Here is a 16,767-nt window from a genome sequence, read left to right on the forward strand (position 1 = left end):
CTTATGGGCCACTGATATTAATGGGACCTTAGTGCACATAGTTGGATTATGGAAACATTTTAAAATAACTAGTTTAAACACTCAGGTGTGGAATTGGTTTTCATTTGCAAGGCAAAAAAGTTCTTTCACCCAGAAAGCAAAGTGAGATACACATGTGGCCTTCTTACATGCATCTCCCAACTAAGATTTTATGTTCATAAGCATAATTAGGGATGATATTTGGAAAAATATGAAACTTTTATTGAACTATATCAGTTTTTATTATTGAGTATAACGATAGGTTTAAAGGCAGGAAGGGGAGGCAGTTATCAAAAATGCAAAGCAATTAAAGTTACACTGATCTAAAATGCAATAGAAAGTAATTAAATAATTCTTAATGGAAGCAGTCATGTTGAACTAGCCATGTCCACTAACAGCTAATACAAGTGGAATCCCTCCATGAACATCTGTACTGTCCCTAAAAAAGAAGAAAGACTGCAAAGGAGTTCAGGCTGACTAGGAAGACTGGGAAGGAATAATCAAGCTTGGAGCAGGGATAGAGCGAGTGGGAGAAAAAAGTTCACAAATTGCTTGATCCTGTAGCATGAGCTTTGTTAAGAACTGTAGTAGTTGAGGGATAATTCTGAGGTGAAAATGAACCTAAAATGCCAAGTTAAACAGAGATCCTTTTATATCCTACATTTGCACTCTTTTCTGCCAGTGGTGGAAATAAGGTTTGTGTGAGAAGGTTACCAATGGGGCTGACTGAGGACTTGACTAGTTTACTGGACAGGTCTGTATTGTGAGGGATGCTCCTTGAGTGGAATAGAAAGTTGCTGATTCTGGTTTGCATGAGGGATGAGCCCATAGAGTTACAAAGCAAGCCCTTGACCTATGAACATGCCAGTTTCTCTCAGAGAACTGTCTGGCTCATACTGAAATGGCATTTTGTTGCATTTAATTCTCTGGTTTGATCCAAGGTGGAGTCTGCCTACAACTTTGTCTGTATCAGGGCTTGATTACTGCAGCTCTGTATCAGGGCTTGATTACTGCAACTCTCTATGTGGGCCTACCCTTAAACTTGCCCCGGAAACTTCAGCTGGTACGGAATGCAGCAGCACATCTGCTGATTGGGATGTCTGTGTAGGCGCACATTAAGCCAGCACTGCATCAGCGGCACTGGTTGCCAGTTGAGTACCAAGTTTGGTTTAAGGCTTTTGTATTAACCTTTAAGGCCCTATGGGGCCAAGGGCCAGCATACTTGCGTGACCGTCTCTCCCCACATGTGCCTTGAAGAGTCTTGCACTCTTCTGACCAACATCGTCTGGCAATTCCCAACTTGAAAGATGCCCACCTTATTTCAGCCTATCCCCAGAACTGGATCCAGCCTGGTGGAACATGCTCTTGATTGAAATAAGGACCCTGTGGGATCTATTGCGATTCTCCAGGGCCTGCAAAATTGAGCTGTTCTGCCAGGCATTTGGTTGAGGTTGTAGACATCAAACAACATTCAGACTTCCCTGCTTAAGTGACCATGGCTCTATTTATATCTTTGGTGCATCCTGATTGCTGGTTACTCATTGACTTGCTTATGCAAAACACCTGGCGTGAACCCAGCATACATTGAAGAAATTATTACCTACTGTGCTGTTAGTAGCTACTGAAATTAGTTGACTAAATTTTTGTATTGATGTTCTAATGATTTGTTTTATCAGTGATTTTTATTGGACTGTATGTTGTAAGCTGCCCTGAGCCTGCTTGCCAGTTAGGGCAGGATTTGGGATATAAGAGGAAGGGAGGGAGGGAGAGAGAGACAGAGAGAGCAAGCAGTGGGAAAATAGAAAATAGTTAACTTTGAGATGGGGCAATATGCAAAAATAAAAGTAACAACTCCTGTAATGTAGTCCATTTCATCCTCAAAGTATTTGCATTCATGCATGCATCACATCCAGTCATTCTTAAGTTTATTTTTAATTCTTTTGGCATTTTTCTTAGTCTCTTTAAAGTATTCACAGGCCCATTTTTCTTGCTCCACTTTATCTGCTTATTTCCAGTAGCCAAAGATTTAGGTGTTCTCAATGAGCACATCAGTGTTCCAGCCAGAGATACTGTTTGAAATTATCCATGAACCCAATGCCTCTGAACATTGTTGAGTGACATTTGTTTCTGTAGGTTATGTCTGCTTTGACTAACTGGTTTATTTCAGATTGGCAGCTGGGATTACCAAGTAGTAGATGGACAGTTTGCTTGAACTGGAGATCGCATTGAAGCTTTGCTAGGTCTCAGTTTAATATGCCTGGAATGTACAGACTCAGATTAGAGCAAGTTGCAAGGCTCTGAGGAGGGAAATAAATCCTTGTTTTCACAAACTGTAATTACTTTCTGTTTTAACTCACTGACTGCAGTGTAATTACATGCAGCAGCCAGTCTCATAATTAGTCTGGACAAAAAAAATACATTTTCAGGAACCATTTTCCTTCTTACTTGAAGTTTATTCTTAAAGTTATGGTGGTGTTCTGCTGAACACAGGAATAGACTTCAGATTCACCTTTCATCCATTTGAGCCTTCTTAAGTTCTTCCCCTTCATGCAAACACATGTACACACACACACAGAGTCTCCATCCAGAGGTTGCCTTTGGGAAAAATAATGATCCCATGTAATGGTATCTACCTAAAATGATTTTCCATTCAGTTGTTTAGAATATGTTCATTTTTTGTTTGTGTTCTCAAATAATTTAGATTCTCAAAATAAAAATGTATTCTGTTTCTCGGTAGCTATGAGCATTAAATATTTGACATGCATTTATTTGCCCATTTGGGCTAATCTCTGACATTTGGAATAAGTCTTGGGAATGATATAAACGAGGGATATTGTACATCTAATTTGGTTGACGGAGGGGTAATTTTAGAATGATCCTGCATCCCCAAGTATCTTGTCTTCCATCCCGATTGCTGGTTACTTAGTTGCTCGCAATGCTGGCAGACTGCTTTTTTGCTCTTATTATCCTATTTGCCTTCCTAGCTTTGATGACAAAAACTGTATTTTGAATAAAGAAATTTAGGATTATTGGTTTATCAATGTATTTCCTGTTAGCACATGGGAAAACAAAATACTCATTTTAATGCAATTTACTTATTTTTTTCCTTTGACAAAAACTTTTTATGTGTAGTATTAATGTTTACAGTTAAGTTCATGTACAATTTTTTTCTAAGCTCACAATATTTTTGTTCAAATTGATATCACTATTATGCATGACAGAGATGTTTCTGGGTTAAGGGGTATTTCTAAGGGGTGGAAAATTGATAGCCCATCTATGACTTTGTACAATAGCCCCATTCATACGTATGTGACAGTGTGTTGATTCAACATGCAGTGGGGCACTGGGATCACACTTGAACTTGTCCCTCTTGGCTAATTACATCTGGCTGGGAAGAGGTAGTAAGCTGTGTCTAGAATAGTTGGTGAATACTTGTTTTTCTGAATTGATATTGTCCCATATTCCTCCCACACACATATGCATACGCAGAGGCATCCATTGCTTGCCTCTTCTCTCACAGCGAGTCTTTCTTGCAGATCACTGCTGCCTCCCCTTAAGAACTGCTGTCCTGAAATGTCTATTAATTGATTTGGAGAGGGAAGCCAACTAGACTGAGAGCAGGCTTTGTTGCTCAGCTGGGCTCTTTTCTGGCAGAATTGTCAGCATGGTCCATGCTCTCCCCTCTAGTTAATTTCTGAATAGTTTCATAGCTTGATTTCATTTTCATCAGGGCTCTACAATCATTCTCTCTCTCTCTCTCTCTCTCATTGATTTGTAGGTAGTACTGTTTAGCCCTTTGGTGGAACAAACAAACAAATGAAAGAACAAGAAACAAAGCTAATGGTTTCTACTCGCCCCTACCGCCTTACTGTAACTGACCTTTTAGTTGAATATTTACTAATATTGCTTTCTCTTCACATGCAGTCCCAGATCTTTAAAATATAATTGGGAAAGGGAGGACATTTGAGAATGACAGCTAAACCAGAAAAGCAATATATGTGTTGTGCCCAAGTTAGTCCCACCTTAGCACATTATCCTTCAAAAGGGAGAGACTCCCAAGCAGGGCCTTTTTTTGTAGCAGGAACTCCTTTGCATATTAGGCCACACCCCCTAATGTAGCCAATCCTCCAAGAGCTTACATGGCTTACTGTAAGCTCTTGGAGGATTGGCTACACCAGCGGTGTGGCCTAATATGCAAAGGAGTTCCTGCTCAAAAAAACGGAAAAAAAGCCCTGCTCCCACGTATATCTATTCTGTAAACCGATTCCTAACATTTAATTAGGGTTGTTCCCGCTCCCTTGTGAGCTTCTCCTTCAGTCTTTTCTTTCCAATAAATGGTCAAATGTTAATCAGCAGAAGAGTAGAGATGAAAATGGCTTCTTCCTTGGTCCTTCTCCTCCTTTGACAGCTCACATTCTCCTGGAGATTTGGCAATGAAGATTGGAAAGGACAGGGACCTCAGTGGGGTACAGTGCCATAGATTCCACTCTACAAAGCATCCATTTTCTCCAGGGGTTGTGATCTTTTGTATTCTGGAAAAGAGCTGTAATTCCAGTGATCCCAGGTCCCACCTGAAGACTGGCAGCCCCATTTGGTCTGGTCTTTGCCTCATCTACTTTACAGTGATTGTTGTGAGCATCAAAATGTATAAGGATATAATGTAGCATGCTCTGAACTCTTGGAAGATGGAGGAGCAAGTACACAAATAGAAAGTAACAATATTTGAGTTGGCAGAAGCATATTTTTGAAAATTGCCCTGTAGTTTGCTTGCCCTGAGAGTAGTGAAACTTTTTTGCTGTGCTGGTACATTGCTAGTAAATAGACTCATTTGACTTCTGTGTTGGATTTTCTTAGGTAAGTAACTTGAGTATGGCCCAAAATACAAGTGGCAATATGTTTTAGTTAATGGCTGGTAAATATAACTTTCTGCTGATGAATAGTAAAACCTTTGGTTCAGCCTCAGTCCTTAGAGTGCTTGCAATTTTTATATTTGAGATACTTGAACCGTTTTTGTTATTTTCTCTTAGAATTCTGGACACTGTACCTTTCCTTCTCTCATTTTGCCTTTCACATTTCCCTTTACCTCCTTCCCATTCTGTTTTATAGTTCTTTCAGACATAAACATAGAGGGGAAGCAATTTTGATTTCATTTCTGAGTGGTGCTGCAAAGAAAAGTAACAAACATCTGTTTTTGCCTTAACTGCATCCATATGTTCAAATTCTCTAATACCCGTCTCCTGGAGAAATTTACAACCCTATTTGGTGGGCACTGAATACTATTGAGTTAACTTTTTTCACAGTAAAAAACAGAACAGGGTTTAATTTGTGCCAGTGCTTAACAGGACTCAGCCATAGTAATTGTGTTGAATGTCTTGACCAAGTTCTGAAATATATAAAGTGATTTTAAATATTGCTTCTGAGCATGTGCAGAATGCTTATTATCAGCAGGGCTTTTTTTGAGCAGGAACACACAAGAACGCAATTCTGGTTGGCTTGTTATCAGGGGGTGTGGTCTTATATGCAAATGAGCTTCTGCTAGGCTTTTTCTACAAAAATGCCCTATGCTAAACAATGGTGACATCAGGGGGTGTGGCCTAATATGAAAATGAGTTCCTGCTGGGCTGTTTCTACAAAACAGGCCCTGATTATCAGCAACACTGAGCCAGAACAATGGAACAGAAGTCCAGGGCAGATGGTAAGCTTCTAAGTAAGGCTTGATCACCCTCATAGATCCCTTCTTAGAAATTAAATACTGTATTATAGAATGTGTTCAGGGATTGGACTACAAGTTAAGTAAAAACAAAATTGCTGCCAAGGAAAATCTACTTTTCTCTTCTCTCTTTAGTGTTGCCAAAGAGAAAGGGAAAAGCAGAGGAGTCCTTCCAGGCACAGTAACCAGCTGTAGACATATGTGTGTTTGTATATCTGTATCTGTATATAATATGACCAGCCCAAGAGATTGAATACTGGTAACTGTTTATCACTTGTTATTGCCGTTTTTTCAGTTTAACAAATGGAAAATGCTGTATGCAATATACACTTTAAAATGTAACAATGTATTGTAAAGGAATCCTATAACTTGTCTTATTTTATAGCTACATTTAACAGAGCAATTTGGAAAGTACCAAAGATCTGTTGCTACAGAAGGCTAACAGGAAGAGGGCTTTTTATTGAAATCTTTTAGAAGCACTGAACTAAAACATTGAATCATGATATTTTATATTGATTGTAGTTGAAGCAAAACCAAGAAATAAAATTGTAACTTTCTATGGGTGTACCATTTTAATGGTATTGTTTTTCAGTTTCATGATGGTGTGGGAAAACTTTACAGTTGCTATATATATATATATATATATATATATATATATATATATATCACAGAAGTCTCTAAACTACAATTTCACAGACAGTTCAGATGCTGAAAAGCAAAGTTAATAGAAGCTTTTAAAAAGAATGATTGAGAATAATTGAGAACTACAGGTTCTAAGCAATTACAGAGCAGAATTGAGGGTCTAATGAATATGGGGTTGCTGACAAAAAGTTAGTCATATATTAACTTCCCTACTCCTCACCTTAAAAGCTGTTCAGTTGATATGCCATTATAATGCTTGTATTCCCCATTTTTGCTTCCCACATCATTGGCTGCTACGGGCAGGAGAATGTTCAGCATTGGGTCTAAATTTGGGGTAAGCTGAACTAAGTGCTGAGGAGGAAAAGAAACCATGAACATGTTCTTTATAATGTGCAACTGTCATTGTTCTTCCATTCTGGAAGAACAGAAGTGCTTCTTAGTACTAAACAGGACCTTTTTGTAGAAAAAGCTCAGCAGGAACTTATTTGCATATTAGAGCACACCCCTGACATAACCATTGTTTCACACAGGGCTTCTGTGTAGAAGAAGCCCAGCAGGAACTCATTTGCATATTAGGTCACACACCCCTGATGCCAAGCCAGCTGGAACTGCATTCCTGCTCAAAAAAAGTCCTGGTTCCAAACACTGGATAGGCTTAAAAATACCAAAATCTTACAGATGTATATGAAACATGTCGTCTGATTAAAAAAAAAACTAATTAGTGCTGCTCCCACAACTCTGTAGGATTTATCTAGAGATACTTCCCTCAAGAAGCATCCATTGAAGTAGAATTCTCTTGATTGATAATCTAATATCTGTTTTTAATTTCTTTTTCTTTATATTAATAAATTATTAAAAAACAATCCCACATATGTCTAATCAGAATCCTACACAGATTTATACTGTGGGGCTTTTGCCCAGAAAGTAGAATTACACTGTTAATGTAATAAGTCTATGTGCACATTTCGTGCTGAAGCCCATGAGAATTTTCTTCAGCTCAACTATCTAATTTCTTTAAAGGATGCAAATATGAAATCCATAACCAGACTTTTAAATTGAAATTGTTTAAATGGAATTGATATCTGTGATTTAACCTTGGTATTTCTTGTTTTCAGTTTATAACTAAATACTCTAAAGGCATTTAAAATGCAATCCTGTGAAGAGTTAGGCTGTACAATCCATTTAAATCCATGGACTCATACTAAATGTATCTAGGATTGCAATCTCAGATTATTTATAACAGAGAGAAGAACGTCAGAACTTTTGGTATCTGTATTTCAAAATGTTGATGCTAATTATGCATCATAAATATGAATCGCAGTTTAAACAGAATCCATTTTGATCACATTGCAACATTATTTTTTCCTTGAAGTGAGGTCCTAAGAACTGCTTACAGAACTTTTTTCATGGAACTGATCTTTCCGTCCTCCTTACTGGTGTAACTTTCTGTACACATAAGAGGCCACTGTAGATGTTGCTGGTCTCCTTTGTTTGAACAGAAGTGTCTTCTGCATGTGGAAGTTCTAGTTGGAAGCCAAACCTGTTTTTGATACTATTGATAAAAAGTCATGCTGACCTAAATGTTGATGCTAATTATGCATCATAAATATGAATCGCAGTTTAAACAGAATCCATTTTGATCACATTGCAACATTATTTTTTCCTTGAAGTGAGGTCCTAAGAACTGCTTACAGAACTTTTTTCATGGAACTGATCTTTCCGTCCTCCTTACTGGTGTAACTTTCTGTACACATAAGAGGCCACTGTAGATGTTGCTGGTCTCCTTTGTTTGAACAGAAGTGTCTTCTGCATGTGGAAGTTCTAGTTGGAAGCCAAACCTGTTTTTGATACTATTGATAAAAAGTCATGCTGACCTAAATGGATTCTAAAAATAATTTTCCATTTTATATCAACAATATTGGTTAAAGGCCTTAGTTCTCATTTTCCATTTCAGGGTAGTGCTCTAATTAAATGGTTTGAGTTTTTCTCAGTATCTGTAAAATATTAGCTTTTGTAGCCTGTATATGATGGAAGCAGGATATGCCACTGCAAGCAAAGAAAAATAGAGCCCATAAGGAGACTTTCTGATTGTAATAGCTGGTTTCTGTTTAATATCACAGAGCAGAATGAAGTTTTGCAGTTTCTCATGGAAATAGCATCTAGAGTACTAAAAAGATTACCTCATCCTTAATACCAGTGCCAAGCACTTAGCCCCACAGTGAACACACGGGCTTAATTTTCAAGATGAAAAAAAACAGAAGTGTGGAATGACATTTTCAGGTGACAGTTATGGTTCTATTGCCTGTAATTAGCACCTCTTAACATGCAAACCTGCCTATGTGTTTTCCAGGCTGTTGAAGCTCAAATCCGAAGTTTTGGACAGACTCCTTCCCAACTACTCATAGAGCCACATCCTCCAAGAAGCTCTGCTATGCAGGTGGTAAGTGGACTGCCAGGTTAATTCTCTGAGAACCAACTGCCTTAATTTCGCATGTGAACAGTCACCTCCAAGTACAGTATATTTTAAATAATATAAAATCCTTTTGTTCTTTAAAATTAAATTAGTAATTTCTGAAGTTCAGATCTGATTTTCTCAGTTCAGGACTGAAAGCTAACCAATGATCCAGAAACCTTACAGAATTCCCAATGGCAATTTCACTGGATTATATCTTCAATCAGTTTTGTCTGGGAGAAAAAAGATAAACCATAGACTAAAGCATTGTCTATCAACCTTCTCGTCTTTAGCATCTTTCAAGTTTCATCACTTGAGTTTGTTAATCTTCTAGAAAAGGATTCTTCATTTTTGAGCCAGTTGCTGGAGGCATGGAGTACAATCCAGTTTCATTAAATCCAGTGGGAGTTTTATAATGGACTTCGTTGAGGAGTGGGATGGCTTGTGCCCCCTGTATGATTTTTGTGTAGTTTCAGCCTTCTCTTTACATACTGAGGGGGAATACAAATGTTTGACTGATGTTCAGATCTGTGGTTTTCATTGTTCCCAAAAGCATATACAGGTAGAAAAAAAGATATATCACTACGTCACTAAGACTTTTCCTTGCCAACTGTTAATATATGTCAACATTCATGAATATTGGGTTCACTATTTTCAGTACTAAGGCAAGGTGGTTCTTTCTGTCTGTCATCATCCAAGAAATATTGTAAAACCGAAACTACCAGAAAGTCACCAGACATTTCAGATAAATTCCATCTTGCTACTGTTATCAGTTGAATTCAGGGTTACTCACTTTCCACCTTGAGCAGACCCAAATTTTTGTGTGACCATACATGGGATTTGTAACATGAAAATAACATTTACCAGTTTTCCAAATTCAATCTGGTCCATACCTTGTATTTCTGAAGTTATTTCCAGACTGTACAGCTTCCTCTGGGGGCAGGTTTGTAAGAGGCTTCTTTGTTGCAGCTTTCCACTTTATTGCTTTTTTTTCCCAAGTAGGCAGATGTACAAGTAACTTCTGACTCTGCAAATGCCTTCAAAGTCATTTGTACAGATCAGTTTTGTACTGAGGCCCATGCTTTTACACCTTTAACTCTTATTGCTTCATATAATCCCACAAGCAGTTTATAAGTTTTGCCTAGAAAAATGCATCTTTTCAAAGACATTGACTTTTCCCATCACAAAATAAACTGTTTTACCACTATAATGATTGGGTTAATCACTAAAAGTTTCAATGTGTTTTTCTGGGGGGGGGGGGGGGATACGCAGAGAAGACATTAAAGGCACCATGGGCTGTGTTAAGTGCACAAGCCATAATATGCACCAGGTGTAGTAATTAGCAGTCACATGAAGGCTGACTATTTGTCTGGTTTTGCTGCTGTTGCTGTATCCCCTTGTGTTTTCACACTATCAGATAGCTGGATTTAATTGAGGCCACATCAGATGAGGCATTACTGACACCTTTAATTGAATGAGCATCCAGGGAGGATTAACTCATAATATTGATTGGCTTTTAGCCACTTGCTCAAAAGGGTGTCTGGGTAGCTTATTAGTTGTTTTTATTTACACCTTTATACAAAGACTGTAAACAGGAACATAATGCAATATGTTTTTCTAAGTACTCTTAATAACTTTTTAAAAAGGAGTGATAATAAAAATGCAAATGTACTAATTTTTATTAGTTCTATATAAAAATATGTTAAATGTGCATCCTTTTATATGCATTTACATATGTGCACATTTATTTCAGCAACGCTGATGATAAATAGACAAAGGCAATTACCAGTGTATTCAGATTCTATAAAAATACTAGTTAATTACAAAATAATCCTTTCACAGTGTTACCTGCAAATATGTCTAAGAGAAGCAATGCAGTAAAAAATCTATATGAATATTCATTCACTCAGCAAATCTCTTCTGTTGAAGCCATGCTCATTGACAGCTGACATGTAAGATTTGCATTATTGGTACCCAAAAGTGATATCTCCAAAACATCACAAAGTAGGGCGATGACTGCCTTTGTTGCTGTAACATTATGTATAAAATGCCACCACACATGCTGAAAATAATGTTGTAAATAAGGGGTGAATCCTAATATCCATGAAAGGAAGTGAATCTTTTCCTTCTTTCAGCAGTCCCCTGCATGTTGAGGGAAACTCTGTTGAGGGAAACCCGCATTGAACAAAAAGACAACCAGCATGGGATAGCAGAATGACAGAGGGACTGGGCAAAACCGTCTCCTATGAGCAGATCAGTTTGTCTTTGAAGCTTGTTCTGCTCATGCAAGAGTGGGGGGCTGATTTTGCTCAGTTTCACCTGTTTCTTGCAGCCCCAAATGCTGCATGGCATGTTGTTCAGGAATAGTCCTTGAACCTCTTTTCATATTTTACAAAAGGGTTGCTTGGCAAAGAGGAAGATCTGCTGTTGTGAACAATTTATGTTTCCTGATGGTAGAATCCAACCCGTTGTAATCTTGTAGTCTAAAACATATCTGTTATTATGTGCAAATTAGGGGCGGGGTTATTAATAACATTATCAAAATGATCATTTCCTATTATCAGTTATCCTGAATCTTCTTTTAATGAATCCTGTTTCCAATATAGTCCCATGTGAGCATTATCAAATGTGAATAGTATCCAGATGTATGATAACCTGATTTTTTATGTCTCCAAGCCATTTTGTTATGCTCTTTTGTTTTTATCATTTGTAGTCCACTGTGGAGTCCTGATTGCAACCCTTCCATTGTATACACTATTTTTTCTAGAAAAGTAGATTCATTATTCACATAGGTACACTATTTGCAAAATGATGTCTAAAAGACACTTAACACATACTTAGAACCATACTATATATTGCTTGGCAGCCTACTGATATCCATATATCACATTCTGGCATATACATATTTTATCTGCACTCTCTGTACTGCAAATCTATTTTTGTATATGTTTTTTGTTTTGCATTTGCAAAGGACTTTATGCTTAAATGCTTCATTTGAGTTCTTAAATTCTTGGGGAGAATTTCTTGATTTCTTTTCTTTCCCTCCCTCCCTTATTGGTAATTACTTTTCTTGGCACACTACCCTTTCTTGGTGATGTGAAAACTAAAATCATTTGCATAATACAGGCACCTGGAAACTTTCAATGTGGCTAGCAGTGGCCTGCGGCACATAGTGGCTTTATCTTTTCAAGTTCTATAAACCATTAAGAGAAAACATCAAGGTGTGGACTGAAATGCTAGTTTCCACAGGCCTGTCAAAAATTACTGCGTTGGCTTTCATTTGCACCTGCTGTTGGTTATTGCTTGTTTTAATTGGGTTCTCCTTCTCTTGTCCTGTCCTTTCTTTTCTACCTCCCCCTTGGCCTTTTTTTTCAACGTGGTTGGGGTCTTGTTGTGCCCACTCAACAGTATCTCCTCCTGCAGAGTCCGTTGATGTTCACAGACCAAGCTCAGCAGGATGTCATCATGGTCCTAAAATTTCCATCCAACTCTCCTGTGACACATGTAGCAGCCAACACCCAGCCTGGTTTGGCCAATCCTGCAGTGATCACAGTCACCGCTAACCGACTGTTTGCTGTAAACAAATGGCACAATCTTCCTGGTAAGTTTAGAAATACTTACAAATACAAGCAGTGTACTGGAGCATGTTCAGGGATTTTGAGGGTGGGGAGGGTGCAGCTATACATATCCTGTGTTTGCTTTTTTTGTCCATAATATGATGATATTTATTTATTTATTTATTTATTTATTTATTTATTTAGAATTTATATCCCACCCTTCCCATAGTGTTTTAACTATTTCAATTTTTTACTATATTTTCTAGTAATCAATGCCATTTTAGGTTCTGCTATAGCAATTTCATAATAATATTTGGAAATATTGTAATTTGAAATGATTTCTCAGCAGCGTTGGCAAAGAATACATACAAACACAAAACACAATTAAATAGGCCACCTCTTTATATTCTAAATATATACCATATTTTGGCCTTTCAAATATGAGGCTTAGCTGCCTAGACAGTCTTGGCCATGCAGGAAAAATGAAAGAAAGTTGTTCAGATTGGATTACTTTTGCATCCTTGTGCTTGAAATGAGGGATGATTAAGATTCAGAGAAGTGACACAACTGTCACTTGTTGCCACCTCCTTTATCAATGGAATACTTTATATGTAGAAAAAAACTCTTGAGGTCTTCCTCTGCTTTATGTAGCTTCCTGTATTCCTTTTGTGTTTCTCCTCCTCCTGTCAAAGTCTACTGTAGGTTGTAATTTAATATACATAATCATCTGTTAATGGCCTTCCAAGTGGTGAGGGCAATTTGGAGAATCTGGAGAATGGTGCAATTCTGATTGCCACTTGGCAGAATGGTAGACATAGCCAGAATGTTAGATATATTTAGTTTACCAATTACATTTAAGTTGGAGAAAGCTGGTCTTTGTTACAGTTGGGGCTGGTTTGTGTTTGTATGTCTACATATTGTATTGTTAAATATTGCACATATAAATTTTAAATGCTGTTTTAATATTTTAAACGTTTACTACTTTGCCACTTTGGGAATCCTATTTGGGTGGAAAGGTGGCATAGGAATGTTTTAAATACATTAATGAAAGATCCAGGTGGGCAGCCATGTTGGTCTGAAGCAATAGAACAAGTAGAAGTCCAGTAGCACCTTTAAGACCAACACAATTTTACTCAGAATGTTAGCTTTTGTATGCATGCATACAGACAATGGAATGGTATACAGTGAACAGAGCTACATATAACTGGTGGGCAGTGGTTAAGAATGCAAAGTGGTACGAAGTTAGAATCCAATGGCAAAATAGTTAAATTAACAAATTGAAAGAACATTTGGTCTGGATAGCATTTGTGTGGGAAACCAATAAAAGCTGTCTGTTAATTGCTCTATTGCTTACAAGTCTGGGTTAAACAAAGGACATGTATTTCCTAGTGATATAATGAAAAAAAAATGATTCTCTGTATTTATCTTGTAGCTTCTGCTCTTGTGTGTGTAAAGCGCTTTCAAGCTGCAGCCAATTTATGGTAACCTACAGTTTAAAGCAGGAGACATTCAGCAGTGCCTTTGTCTGCCTCTATGCAGTAACTCTGGTCTCCTTGTTAGTCACCCATGATCTAAGTAGTACAGCACTGACCCTGCTTAGCTCCTGAGATCTTATGAGAGCAACCTGCCTGAGCTCTTGACTGTTCTTATTTCCCCTGCTAACACTTCCCTACTCAATGCATATTTTTTACCCCACTTCTCCTTACTTTCTGCTACCATTCTGGTCTCTGGAACAATCTGGCCACCAGGTCATCTCTTCTTCAACAGCTTTTTCTGCAGCAACACCCATCTTTAATTCTGTATTACCTGTTAATCCTTCTCTGCCTTCTGGCTTTTCAAGTTTTTTATCTAATGTTGTTCTCTCCTTCACCACTGGTATTTCTGTCATTCAGAGTAAGGATTCACAAGACAGGAATCATATTGTATATTTATGATACAATACAAAGCCATCACATCATTGGTACTAAATAAAATCTACTGACACAAAGATTGAAAGAACAATGGGAGCACTAACATGTTTCTTTACACTGGAAAATACATACAACTGTGTACCTAGTTTGTTTTTGCTGCCTCATTAGCTTGAACATTTCTCTGTTCAATACAATATATCCATATAGGCCGGAAACTTGCATTAGGGTGCTATTTAGTTAGATTTTACTGAAACAAGACTTCTGAATTCCATTAAAACTATGTAACCATTCCAGCAATGCTGGTTTATACTAAGCATATGCTTTACAAGTACATGTGAAAATGTGAGAGATTGCACATATGATTTTTATTATGTTAGCTTCCATTTCCGGAAGCTTTATTGATATTTTGAACAGAGCCTCTATGATAAAAGTAATATGTTTAGGATCAGAAAAACAAAAATGTTTCATACATTTACATAAAACACTGGGACCTGAAAGCTTGAAGCTTTTATGCAAGTGTGCAACTTTTAGAGGATGGATTAAACATTTAATATTGTGAGCTCTAGAAAGTTCTTTCTCTTCATCATACAAAAAATAGAATAAAAGAAAAAATCCTTTGTGCTGTACTGCTCAAAGTATCTTAACAAAAGAAAAAAGGAAAAGAATATTTGCCACAGTCAGCAGATGGTTGTCACATTTTGTTTCAAGTGCTCTTTACTACTTAATTTTGTTTTGTTGCAACGTGAGAGGCTGTCGGTCAAGCATCTGCTATAGCTTATGGCCCAGAGCCGGAGTCTCTGATGATGGCACTCATTGAGAATAGCAATAATCTAAAATAAACGTAATAAGCAGTCCTTGAAGGCACCTGGATTTTTTTGATGTTGTTGATGGTGTTCCATAAATGGAAGATGCTTCTATAATGAGACAATGGTGCATAGCCTTTGATTTATAAGAGTTTTTGTGGTTTTAATCCCTGAAAATAACACAGTTTTTAAATCTTCTCTCCTGCATTCTAGCTCATCAAGGTGCTGTGCAGGACCAGCCATACCAGCTGCCAGTGGAAATCGATCCTCTCATAGGTCTGTCACTTCCTTCTCTCTTTGCGATTCATTAAGCTCTGTATGGTGGCCCTGAAGTGTAGATTACGGTTGTTTTTCACTTGCTGGTTGCTGGGAATGGAATTTTCCTGATAAACCATTTGCATGCAAATTGGAATGCAATGAGCTGTGGCTATGCTGGTATTTCATCAACTCCCCCTCATTGGTTTGCCTAATTTGAACAGGCCTAGGACGTGTGTCAGTGAAAATTAATATGGATGCTGTAATAATGTGTGATTGAGAATGCGCATGAAGTACTGTCAGGATAATATTGGGTCTTTTCATCACTCAGACTTGTTGATGAGCAAGAGCGAGGCACGTTATGATGAATTGGTGCACCAGTAATGCGATGGAGCTCTTTTACTGAAGAAATTTTCATAACAACAGTGGGGTTCTTAACAGCACCATGTTGTGAAAAATAAAACTGTGGTGCCAGAATTTTGTCATTAAGGGAGATCAATCCTTTCTTCACAGGCCTGCTGTTCAGGCTAAGGGAATTAATGCGTAATTGCAGAGCGGTTCCAAAGTTGAAATATATTGCTTGGCCATTTTTAGCAATTCATTTTTTTTCCTAGGGTATGGCAGACTTCAGGATCACAATCAGGGAAGCAGAGAGATTGTTTTTCAGTTAAATGAATCTTTATAATGCATTCTGTTTGCATGCAGTTTATTAGCGTGATGCTGTAGCAAGCCATGAAGAAAGATGAGCCCATTTGTTTGTAAACCTTTATTTCTAGAAGCTTGCAAGTTTTGCCATCATAACTCAATATACCTTACGCACTAGCAGGTATCACAGTCTTGGAAGATGTTTTTCAACAAAATTCAAATGAAGAATGTACTTTCCTCACACGTAACTTTACTACATCCCCAAGTCATTTGTTTCATCTATAGCTCCTCAAAGGAAAATATAAACAAAGCCTTTTCCCTCAAAAGAACATATACAATACCATAGCTTGTCCAATTATTTCATATTGGCCATGGCATATATAAATTTGAGTGTAGATACTGAGGAAAAAGGAAAAACTACTGTTTCAAATAATTAACTAATTTCCTTTACATACAAAGAATTACAATAGTTTTAAGTACATTAATAAAGGACACGAAGTGTCAGCTCAAACTGTTGAGCTGTTAGGAACTGTTGCCAGTTTTGAGAATTTGAGTTAAGACTTCGTATCCTTTATTAACGTACTTAAAATTATTGTAATTCTTTGTATGTAAAGGAAGAAGATTGTGGAACTAACTTCAATGATTGAAGCTGTCTTTATTGGAGAAAAAGTGGAGTACACTTTTGCTAGAAGAATTTTCAAAGCGGGAGTACCAAATCAACTTCCTGTAGACTGGGACTCTACACCTTGTGGGGCTGGGCCATGAGCATCATAAA

At 37.5% G+C, this 16,767-nt stretch overlaps 1 protein-coding gene across 1 annotated transcript in view; it reads left to right on the plus strand.

The window, feature by feature from the left end:
* The window catches only part of LRBA (LPS responsive beige-like anchor protein), a 630,809-nt gene that overhangs the window by 585,238 nt on the left and 28,804 nt on the right, over positions 1–16,767 (plus strand). Inside the window, exons 49-51 of the mRNA XM_060246657.1 lie at positions 8,721–8,810; positions 12,231–12,423; positions 15,306–15,368. Of these exons, the coding sequence (XP_060102640.1) occupies positions 8,721–8,810; positions 12,231–12,423; positions 15,306–15,368 (346 nt within the window). The remainder of the gene's footprint in view (positions 1–8,720; positions 8,811–12,230; positions 12,424–15,305; positions 15,369–16,767) is intronic.

Source organism: Heteronotia binoei, chromosome 9 (assembly GCF_032191835.1).
Source record: "Heteronotia binoei isolate CCM8104 ecotype False Entrance Well chromosome 9, APGP_CSIRO_Hbin_v1, whole genome shotgun sequence".
In the NCBI taxonomy this organism is placed as follows: domain Eukaryota; kingdom Metazoa; phylum Chordata; class Lepidosauria; order Squamata; family Gekkonidae; genus Heteronotia; species Heteronotia binoei.